General features: G+C 48.2%; 1 protein-coding gene across 3 annotated transcripts; it reads left to right on the forward strand.

The window, feature by feature from the left end:
• Window positions 1-314: 314 nt before the first annotated feature.
• On the forward strand, window positions 315-10,062 carry TARM1 (T cell-interacting, activating receptor on myeloid cells 1). Of its 3 annotated transcripts, none has more exons than XR_011561730.1 (6): window positions 315-534; window positions 5,053-5,088; window positions 5,216-5,506; window positions 5,796-6,092; window positions 7,148-7,343; window positions 7,977-8,088. XR_011561730.1 is itself a non-coding variant. In XM_019978601.2 (6 exons), exons 1-6 carry the CDS (start codon window positions 498-500, stop codon window positions 8,424-8,426), a joined length of 804 nt encoding a protein of 267 aa, XP_019834160.2. In that variant the 5' UTR covers window positions 321-497; the 3' UTR covers window positions 8,427-10,062. The 3 variants fall into 3 exon arrangements, 2 of the variants coding, with proteins under 2 accessions (XP_070627967.1, XP_019834160.2); XM_019978601.2 differs by lacking the exon at window positions 7,148-7,343 and adding an exon at window positions 8,422-10,062 and having other exon boundaries at window positions 321-534; window positions 7,977-8,114; XM_070771866.1 differs by lacking the exon at window positions 7,977-8,088 and having other exon boundaries at window positions 7,148-7,964.
• Window positions 10,063-11,223: the final 1,161 nt, after the last annotated feature.

Here is an 11,223-nt window from a genome sequence, read left to right on the forward strand (position 1 = left end):
CGCCAGCAGTGAGAATGAGTCCTAACCACTGGACCGCCAGTGAGGTTCTAGGAGTTTGCTTTGTCAACTGAATTCTCATTGTCACAGTTTGTGAAATAATTTGACAACAGCCCTTAGTTCTTAACCTGTGGGCATGTCTACCAACCAACTGATGCTTGCCCGGAATTTCCAATATACTCAATGGTGAAGTGCCTTCACCCCTTCAGGAATCCTTCAGGCTCATGCCTAAGACATCTGGAGGGCTACCTATTTGAAGCCTGAAATCTGCCTGAGACAGGTGATGATTTCCTGTGAGCCAAGTTCTTGTGCAAGAAACATGTTGCAATTGACATCCTCAACACGTTTCCGGAAGGTGTGGGAAGAGGGAACTGCACTGCCCAAGAAAACTGTTCTTGCCCTCACTCTGGAGTACGAGGGGCGGTGAGGCACTGGTCATTCCAGCTTTTCCCCTTTCTGTGGCTGCAAAACAGAAGGATCCGTGGCCAAGCTGACATGCTATGATGCTCTCCAAACTACTTCTCCTTCTCTGCTTCAGTAAGTCTCACAGGGCCATACATGGAGAACACAGAAAATAAGGTAACTGGTGAGAAGTTTACATTGGGCTTGGAGAGAGAAATGACATCAACTTTAGTTACTGAATGCATATCATGTGTCGGAAATCGGAGTGCAATATACACGTTCCCTCTAAACCAGTGCTTAACAAACGGATTGCTCTTGTCCCAGCTTTGTTTGGGATGTTTGCTGAATACCTGAACTTTATAGGCTTTAGTTTTTCTTTTATTCTGGCTTTGTGTTTTCTTAAGATTGACTCACACTGTTTTGCTAACATAAAAATATATGTTAGAGGCTCTATATCAATACCATTAATAAAAAGTCCAGTGTCACATAGAAGGTAACTATAAAAAAAATGCAGCAAGATAATAAACGTGAGAAGATGCTGTGTAGTGTTCCATGTCAAGTTTCTGAGCCTGAAATACATGATTTCTTTATTAGAAGGGCAATCAGCCATGATCAAGATACATTGGAGGCTAGTTTCAAATAGACGTCTTGTTGATATCATCAAAGGCAATATGAGAGTGCTCATGGCACGCTGTCATGCAGGAATTTTTTTTTTTTTAAAGAATCTTTTCATTTTGATTTGGGGTATAGCCAATTAGCAAGGCTTCCCAGATGGCTCAGTGATAAAGAATCTGCCTGCCAATGCAGGAACCTCAGGAGATATATATTTGATCCCTGGGTTGGGAAGATCCCCTGGAGAATGAAATGGCAACCCACTCCAGTATTCTTGCTGGGTTAATCCCATGGATGGAGGAGCTTGGTGGGCTACATACAGTCCATGGGGTCACAAAGAGTCAGACACGATTGAGCGAGTGAGCACGTACAGCCAATGAACAACGCTGTGATGGTTTCAGGTGAACGGTGAAGGGACTCAGCCCTACATATACAGGTACCCGTTCTCCCCCAGACTCCCCTCCCATCCAGGCTGCCGAACACCACTGAGCAGAGTTCCCTGTGTCTATAGTACGTCCTTGCTGGTTATCCAGTTAAATACAGCAGTGTGTGCACGTCCATCCCAAACTCCCTAACTATCTCTTGTCATGCAATGCTTTAACCATCCTTCCTTCCACCTAAAATCATCACATGTGACACCAGTGGACTATATTCCACATTTGGGAGGCACCTCTTTGATCCTTCCCCACACAAACAACCAACCAGCCAAGCCAAGCAAAACCCTGCAAGAGAAGATCAGGTCCGCATCGACAGCTTAGGACTCAGATGTGAGTTTGCAGAACCAAGGGGCTTGCTTCAGATTGCACAGGTGGTATGTGAGGAAGCCAAATTCAACCCAGAAGGGTCTAGCTCCCCAAACGATTCCACTCAGGCACGATGTTCAGTTAAGAGGAACATATCCACATGGTCTTTGGTATGGAAGCACCCTGGGCGTGCCTGATGGGACTTGCGGGTTGGAAAATGCCCGAGGAGGGAAAAGATACGTGGTTCAGAATGTCCCCCGCCCTCCAGCTATGCAGCTAGGAGGTGACACATGACGAGTATTTCCAGAAACCAACAAGGCTTGGTATTCACAGCAAATCTGGAGAGGAGAACTCTCCTCCGTGGGGGCCTTTGCACTTGGCTTTCGGCTATCATGCCAACTCACTCCAGTATTCTCGCCTGGAGAATCCCATGGACAGAGGAGCCTGGTGGGCTACGGTCCACGGGGTCGCAGAGAGTCGGACATGGCTGAGTGACTAACACTTGAACTTCCTTCACTTCTCCTATCATCATATATTTGTGATGGCCAAACTGCTCCTCGTGTTCCTCACGTCAGAGGCTGTTTTAGAGACATGTCTTAGCTGTGTTTTCAGAAGGAAATGCAGGGCTGCAGCATGTTCGCTGGAGACACAGCTCCTGCACACACCATCTGGGGGAACTTTGGGAAAACCACTCCAATATCTGAAAGCTTCCTCATCTTTCAGGCTTACCTTCACAATTAGGGTCAAGTATGCATGACATTCTTGGGCGGGCTACAGGCCATGGGGTCACAAAGAGTTGGACACGACTGAGCCACTAACACAGCATAGCACATGCGTGGCAGAACACACATAGTGTGTGCTCAGTAAGTGCTAATTTCTTAACTAATTAATTTTTAAATTTTTGTCTGTGTTGGGTCTGCTTTGCTGCGTGTAGGCTTTCTCTAGTTGTAGCGAGTGAGTAGCTTCTCTTGTTGCGGAGGGCTGGCTCAGTAGTCATGGCACACGGGCTTAGCTGCCCCACAGCATGTGGGATCTTCCCAGACCAGGGATCTAACCCATGTCCCCTGCACTAGCAGGAGGATTCTTTTTTTTTTTAACTGGAAGCTAATTACTTTACAATATTGTAGTGGTTTTTGCCACACATTGACATGAATCAGCCATGGGTGTACATGTGTCCCCCATCCTGAACCCCCATCCCTCAGGGTTGTCCCAGTGCACCAGCCCTGAGCACCCCTTCTTATGCATCGAACTTGGACTGGTGATCTATTTCACACATGGTAATATACATGTTTCAATGCTATTCTCTCAAATCATCCCACCCTCGCCTTCTCCCACAGAGTCCAAAGGTCTGTTCTTTACATCTGTGTCTCTTTTGCTGTCTCACATATAGGGTCATCATTACCATATTTCTAAATTCCATATATATGTGTTAATATACCGTACTGGTGTTTTTCTTTCTGACTTACTTCGGCCTGTATAATAGGCTCCAGTTTCATCCACCTCATTAGAACTGATTAAAACGCATTCTTTTTAATAGCCGAGTAATATTCCATTGTGTATATGTACCACAGCTTTCTTATCCATTCATCTGCTGATGGACATCTAGGTTGCTTCCATGTCCTGGCTATTGTAAACAGTGCTGGCAGGAGGATTCTTAACCACTGGATCGCCAGGGAAATCCAAGTACTACTATTTTATGTTTTTTACTCCTTTTCTTTTTCTGGCCACGCAGGGCAGCAGATGACATCTCAGTTCCCCGACCAGGGATCGAACTGGTGCTCCCTGCAGTGGAAGTTTGGACTCAACCACTGGACTGAGAAAGAATTCAATGTTTATTATTCCTTTTATCATTCAGTCCCCTCTGACCTGCTTGGACATTGATTCCATTAACAACTGCTTCCGGAGATCTTTTAGCCTTTGAGCTTTTAAAACCTTCTCCTTTCAACCATTTGCAAGTATGCATTTCAGAGGTATTCTGGGCATTCACAATGTTGTGAAAAGCATCAGCCCACACTTTTTCATCATCTCCGACATAAACTCTGTACTTGTTAACCAATAACCTGTTTCCTCTTTCTCCTCAGCCCCTGGTGACTTCTACTGTACTTTCTGTCTCCATGAATTTGCCCATTTTAGGTATTTAAGTGGAGTCATAACCGTATTTGTTTTTTCGTGTGTCTGGCAAGTTTCACTTAGCCTAATGTTTTCCAGGTCCGTCCATGTGGTAGCGTGTATCAGAACCTCATTCATTTTCATGGCTGAATAGTATTCCATTGTGTGTATGCACCTCATTTTTGCAATCCATTGATCTTTTGATGGACATTTGGGTCTTCTCACCTTTTGGGTATTTACTTTTCTGCTTTTTTCAAAACATGAAATGCAATATTTTTGACTGACTCATGCAATTTTAGCTCAAAGGCTTGGTAACTTCCCTCTTTCATCGCAAGACACAGAACTATTTAGTCCACACAGGGGTAAAAAAGAGGAACTCTCTTAGCCACACAGACCTAACCAACATCTGTTGAGTTAGATCTATCTCTCTTTTTTAATAATGTTAGAAAACAGGCTTGATATCAGTTTTAAAGCGATATTGCTGCTGCTGCTCCTAAGTCACTTCAGTCGTGTCCAACTCTGTGCGACCCCATAGATGGCAGCCCACCAGGCTCCGGCGTCCCTGGGATTCTCCAGGAAAGAACACTGGAGTGGGTTGCCCTTTCCTTCTCCAAAAGAGATGTTAGCACTCAGGTAAACCTATATCTACCACATCCAGGCATTAGTGGTAGTATGTGTGTGTATACATACACACTTTTCAGATTCTTTTCCTTTACTGGTTATTACAAGATATTGAAAATAGTTCCTTGTGCTATTCAGTAGGTCCTTGTTGCTTATTTTATGTACAGTGGTGTGACCCTGTTCATCCCCAGCTCATAATTTATCCCTCCCTTCTCTTTCACCTTTGGTAACCATCAGTTTGCTTACTATGTCTGTGGGAACTAGGAGCCCACGGGCAGCACAGCCAAAAAGAGAGAGAGACAGAGAAAAGCGTGGCTCAGGTAGAACGAGAGGGTAAGAGGCTCGGGGGCATTCTGCAGAGCCGAGAAAGGTCCTGGGGTCTTGGGACGTGAGCGCAGCCCTGGAGAAGCCCTGAGGGTCGGCGTGGAGGAGCTGGGAGCAGAGCAGGGCCCAGGGTCCAGCGTAGGGACTGGCGCGCTCCCGCAGGCGGGAGCCCCAGGATGGCCCCTGGGGACCAGGAGGTGACCACGCGGGCTCCAGGCTGGTGTCTCTGTCTCATTCCCTGCAGGGCTGTGTATCGGCCAAGCAGACCGAGGAAGAGCTGGTGAGTGGTTCTTCATGGGCCCTCAGGATCCTCCCTCCCAGGGGCCCCCACTTTCCCCTCCCCTCCATGGGCTTCCTGAGAGCAGGTGGGTGGGGTGCCCCCAGACCTGAGACCCGCTTCCTTCCAGAGGTGCTTCCCAAGCCCTCCCTCAGGGCCTGGCCCAGCCCGGTGGTCCCCGACGGGAGCTCTGTGACCCTGCGATGCGGGACTCCCACCAGGGATGTAAGCTTTGCTCTCAGGAAGGGGGCACGCGTCTGGGAGATGGTCCAGTCACCCGACTCCACAGAGGGCCAGGCTGAATTCCATCTCCCCGATGTAAAGTCCAGCCACGCGGGCGAGTACACCTGCGAATACCACAGGAGGGGGAACCCCCACGTGAGCGCACGGCCCAGCGACGCCCTGCTACTGCTGGTGACGGGTGAGGGGGCACCTGGGGAGGACAGACGGCCCCGGGGCCAGGGGAGGAAGAGGCGGAGAGGGGGTTTCCCCTCCAGGGCTGTTGGGAGGGGAGTTGGAGAGAGACAGGGACAGAGGTGATGCCTTGGTTTGATCCAGGGCTCCTAGGAGGGAAAAACCTTGTTGTAGTCAGGCAGAAAGAGCAAGAGGTCATTCACACGTCCCACAAGGAGCCCCTGCCAGGAGAACAGGGCAAGTGGGGCACCCAAGGCTCCCCTCTCCGTGACCTCAGAGTCTCCCTTCTCTCACAGGGTATCTCCGTCAACCTTCCCTCCAAGCACACCGAAGGGGGCCAGTGACCGAAGGACAAGAGGTGACCCTGCAGTGCCAGAGGCCGGCCGCGGAGCTGGGGCCGGTCATGTTCGCCCTGCTCAAGGCAGGAAGCGCAGCGCCGGTGCAGGTCCGGGCGCCGGCCGGGCGGGAGACCGACTTCTCCCTGCGGAACTTGAGCGCCGGCGACAGCGGGAACTACAGCTGCGTGTACTACCAGGCCAGGGCCCCTTTCCGGGCTTCACAGGCCAGTCCTCGCCTTGAGATCCGGGTGGCGGGTAAGGTTCTGCGGGATTTGAGGGCTTTTTTTTCTTTTTCCAGTTGAAGTGAGTCAGTGACTTACACTTTGGCTCTCGTTTCTACTCCACTTGCACTTCTTTTTTTTAAGTTGATTCATTTATTTACTTTTGGCCGCACTGGGTCTTCAGTTGCTGCCCCTGGGCTTTCTCTAGTTGCACGGGCTGGGCTTTGCCGCAGGGTGCAGCCTTCTCACTGCAGTGGCTTCTCTCCTTGTGAGGCACAGGCTCTGGGGGCTCCAGTGCCGTAACTGTGGTGCATGGGCTGAGCGGCTCCACTGAATGTGGGATCCTCCCGGACCGGGGCTCGAACCTGCGTCCCCTGCATTGCAAGGCGGGTTTTAAACCCCTGGACTACCAGGAAGGTCCACCCTATGTCCTCTTTTTAATGTCTTTTCTTTCCTACTTTCTACTCCTGTTTTGTTGTTGTTGTACATTATTGGTCAATTTCTCCTGCTTTTCTTCAAAGTGATCAAACCCACCATCCTCAGAATGCCTTCTACCACTCTCGCGTCTCTTAAAGTTTGGTTTATCCTGGTGATCTTGATTTTATTCTCAAGAGCAGTTTTTGTTGTTGTTGTTCTCAGAATGTGGTGATTTCTCAATGTAGAGAAACGGATGCAATGTCTTTCCATATCTCAGGTCACTTACTGTTTGAATTTGGCTGAGATGATTTTGCTTCCTGGCAGAATTTTGTTCCACTGAATGCTACAGACTTTCCTTTTCTCAACTTTGTCAACTTCTCTCTTTCTCTCTTTTTTAAAATTTATTTTTATTTATTTATTTGGCTTCACTTAGTTGCAGCACACAGGATCTTTAGTTGCAGCATGTGGGGTCTAGTTCCGTGATCAGGGATCAAACTCAGGCCCGTGGCATTGGGAGGGCAGAGTCTTAGCCACTGGACCACCAGGGAAGCCCCCCGTGTGAATGTTTATGATTAGAAATCAGGGTCTGTGTGCTCAACCCCAAGATGGGGAGAGGGCTTACTGAGCGAGGTGGTGTCATTACTTATTTCTCCTGGTGGCTTTTGCCTGCAGGGAACACTGCTGGTGATGGTTTAGAGAAGAGCTTGGCACTGACTGGGATGTGTAGGGGAAGACACGAACACAGGCTTCTCTTTAGGAACCAAGACCAGTGCCAGGCTGGAGCCCTTCTTGGCTGAAGCGGAGATCCTCCAAGGTCCAGATGCTGGGCTAGTAAGCTCAGTTTTCTAGACTGACTGCCGGCATGAAGGTCTGTGCGATGGAGGGGGAAGCAGATGGAGCTGCTGAATTATTTCAGTGCTTTGTGGAGCAACTTCAGTTTTTAGAGTTGCTCCTAAGGCTGTGTGTGTGAAATCACTTCAGTCGTGTCTGACTCTTTGTGACCCCATGGACTGTAGCCTGCCAGGCTCCTCTGCCCATGGGATTCTCCAGGCACAAATACTCGAGTGGGATGCCATTTTCTTATCTCTTGATTCCTGATTTATGGAGGTAGAAGGGAAAAAAGGAAATGTGGGAAAGTGGAAATGTGATAAAGAACAAATAAATGGAGACTTCACTGGTGGGCCGGTGGCTAAGACTCTGCAGTCCCAATGCCGGGGGCTGGACTTGGTTCCCTGGAGCCTACACCCAGCAAATAAGATGTAATACAGCCAAATAAATATGAACAAAAATGACAAATAAGTGAAAGACAAATGACAAGGCAGAGGGAATATAAAGAACAGAGGAGGCAGGCAGAAGCACTGCAGTGTTTATTTTTTCCATGATTAAAACTTCAGTGTTGGTGCAGCTGACCACCGGCCAGGAAAACCGGCGGCTGTATGAGAGTCACTCTGGGTAGAGGACACCCCTGCATGGTCCATGCTGATCCACTTCTGTCTTTTAGCTTCCCTGCCTTCCATAACCTCAGATTACACCATGGGGAACCACATCAGACTCGCTCTAGCCGCCGTAACTATGGTTATTGCGGGGGCTTTCCTGCTCGAAGCCTGGTGTAGGCAGAGGCACGTCCGCGGGGAGTCAGGTAAAAGCAAAACAGTCCTGAACACCTCTTTTCACGGGCCACTATCGTGATACAGGGGCTAGACTCCATAGTCTGCCATAGAACTTGTTCTTTAAAAATTTTACTGATGTGTCTGCACTGGGTCTCAGTTGTGACCCTCGGGAATCTTTAGTTGCGGCCAGGGGGGCTCTAGTTGCCTGACCAGGGATCGAACCCAGGCCCCCTGCATTGGGAGTGTGGGGGTCTTAGCCACTGAACCCCCAGGGAAGTTCTGATGGTGGCTAACTTTCTACAGCTAAATATTCCTACAATCCTTGCTTACCTTTAGGATGAAGGATCCCAGGTCCCCAGAGCTGGAGAAGCCTGTGGAATGACTTATGCTGAACTGGACAGCAGAGCCCTAAATAAAGGCCTTCCCAGCAGGAGAAGGAAGAGAGAACTTCCAGCAAGGAGCGGATGATGAGGGAGAGGCCCCTCAGGGGACTAGGCAAGTGGGAGGCTCTTTCCTCAGCTTGCCAATAAATGTGTGTTTCCTTCTTCTAAAGAATTTCTTTTAAGTGAGAGCTATTATTCACAGAGTTAAACACACACATCTCAAGGGCACAGCCTCCATGACTCTATTTATTTATCTATCGTCCATCCATCCTATTCTATCATCCATCCATATATCCATCCATCATTCCATCCATCTTCCATCTCTTTATCTATCATCTATCCATCCATCCTGTTCTGTCATCTATCCATACATCCATCCATCATTCCATCTATCTATCTGTACCTGTGGTCTGTCTCTGATGCCGTGTTTCTTACCCTCATGGTCTGGTCCAGTGGCTCCATGATGCTTCTCCTGCTCAGACACCACCAGAGGGTGCAGTATATTTACACCTCCACTGGACACCACAGATGCCCCCCAGAGACCAGAGCCGCCCACACCATCCTTTTGCTGGTGGTCACCTTCGTCATTGTTTACATACTGAATTCCGCTTGTTCTTTTTATCTCACGGTTCTTGTAGAGTTTCGTCTGTGGTTGATGCAGACTTCTGATGTCTAGGTTTCCTGTTTTCCCACCATTTCTCCTGTCTTGCTGCTCCTTAGGGATCCTAGAACTGCTAGATTCTCCTCTTATCAGATCAGATCAGTCGCTCAGTCATGTCCGACTCTTTGCGACCCCATGAATTGCAGCACACCAGGCCTCCCTGTCCTCAGTATCCTATCATTTTGCCTTTTCATTCTGTTCATGGGGTTCTCAAGGCAAGAATACTGAAGTGGTTTGCCATTCCCTTCTCCAGTGGACCACATTCTGTCAGATCTCTCCACCATGACCCACCCCATCTTGGGTTGCCCCATGGGCATGGCTTAGTTTCGTTGAGTTAGACAAGGCTGTGGTCCTAGTGTGATTAGATTGACTAGTTTTCTGTGAGTATGGTTTCAGTTTGTTTGCCCTCTGAGGCCCTCTTGCAACACCTACCATCTTACTTGGGTTTCGCTTACCTTGGGCGTGGGGTATCTCTTCACAGCTGCTCCAGCAAAGCACAGCCATTGCTCCTTACCTTTGACGAGGGGTACCTCCTCCCCGCCGCCCTTCCTGACCTTCAACATGGGATAGCTCCTCTAGGCCCTCCTGCACCCATGCAGCCACAGCTCCTTGGACGTGGGGTTGGTCCTCCCAGCTGCCACCCCTAGCCTCCATTCTCCTCTTAAGTTGATAGCAAATATGATTAAGGTGATAAATATTTAGTAGACTGATGGAATAATAACGGAAATTATTCTGTGATTACTCAGTGCCAAGTGTTTAAATCGGGTTATAACTCATATGTAATATTACATTAGTTTTAGTTTTACGACACAACGAATGGGTTTTACGACATAACGAGAGGGTTTTACGACATAACGAATGGGTTTTATGACATAACGAACAGGTACTTGAATGTGTTGCAAAATGGTCCCTGCAATCCACCTTACTATCTGTGTACCCACCCCACCCCCACCCCACCCCCAATTCCCCCCCCCCCCCCCCCCCCCCCCCCCCCCCCCGCCACACACACACACATTGTACAGATTCTTTCTTGTGATGGGAACTTGAAGTTTCAATCCCTCAGCATTTTCTGAAAATGCAACAGTGTAGTCAACAATAGCACTATGTTGGACATCCCATCCCCATGACTTATTTATCTTGTAACTGGCTGTTGATACCGTTTGACATTTGTACTCAACACCATTTTTTAGTAAAACCCCATGAACACAAAAGGTCAGCTTATTGCAGGTGCTGCTTTGGGAGATCTGAAAGTCAATCCATGGAACTACCAGCTCAGAGAAGACACAGCTTCCATCTTGGCATTGTTGCTTGCATATTTAGTTTTCATCACTGCAGAATGGAAATTTGGCATTTGTTTTCTGTTTGTCCTGTTTCTTTCTAATTTTTAAAATTTTGCCTTTACTTTGGACAGTGTGGTGTTTTTATATTCTATTAAAATATTATACTCTAATGGTATAACTATTTTTTATTGGTGGTTGTAGCTGTTATATCAGATCACATCAGATCAGATCAGTCGCTCAGTCGTGTCCGACTCTTTGCGACCCCATCAATTGCAGCACGCCAGGCCTCCCTGTCCATCACCATCTCCCAGAGTTCACTCAAACTCATGTCCATCGAGTCAGTGATGCCATCCAGCCATCTCATCCTCTGTCGTCCCCTTCTCCTTCTGCCCCCAATCCCTCCCAGCATCAGAGTCTTTTCCAATGAGTCAACTCTTCACATGAGGTGGCCAAAGTACTGGAGTTTCAGCTTTAGCATCATTCCTTCCAAAGAAATCCCAGGGCTGATCTCCTTCACAAGGGACTGGTTGGATCTCCTTGCAGTCCAAGGGACTCTCAAGAGTCTTCTCCAACACCACAGTTCAAAAGCATCAACTCTTTGGCGCTCAGCCTTCTTCACAGTCCAACTCTCACATCCATACATGACCACAGGAAAAACCATAGCCTTGACTAGACAAAACTTTGTTGGCAAAGTAATGTCTCTGCTTTTGAACATGCTGGATCCCAAATAGTGTGTCTATATATTTGTTGCTCATAATTAATGCTATGCTCTTTGCTGTCATGGACTACTTTTGTCTATGCAAAATAAAAAACA

The sequence above is a fragment of the Bos indicus genome, chromosome 18 (assembly GCF_029378745.1).
Source record: "Bos indicus isolate NIAB-ARS_2022 breed Sahiwal x Tharparkar chromosome 18, NIAB-ARS_B.indTharparkar_mat_pri_1.0, whole genome shotgun sequence".
NCBI classification, from domain to species: domain Eukaryota; kingdom Metazoa; phylum Chordata; class Mammalia; order Artiodactyla; family Bovidae; genus Bos; species Bos indicus.

Bases quoted from the DNA above. Each gene is read 5' to 3' on its own strand.
- TARM1 (XM_019978601.2), top strand. From the start codon at position 498: ATGATGCTCTCCAAACTACTTCTCCTTCTCTGCTTCA. The intron at 535-5,052 runs GTAAGTCTCACA...CATTCCCTGCAG, and splicing joins ACTTCTCCTTCTCTGCTTCA to GGCTGTGTATCGGCCAAGCA. The intron at 5,089-5,215 runs GTGAGTGGTTCT...GCTTCCTTCCAG, and splicing joins AGCAGACCGAGGAAGAGCTG to AGGTGCTTCCCAAGCCCTCC.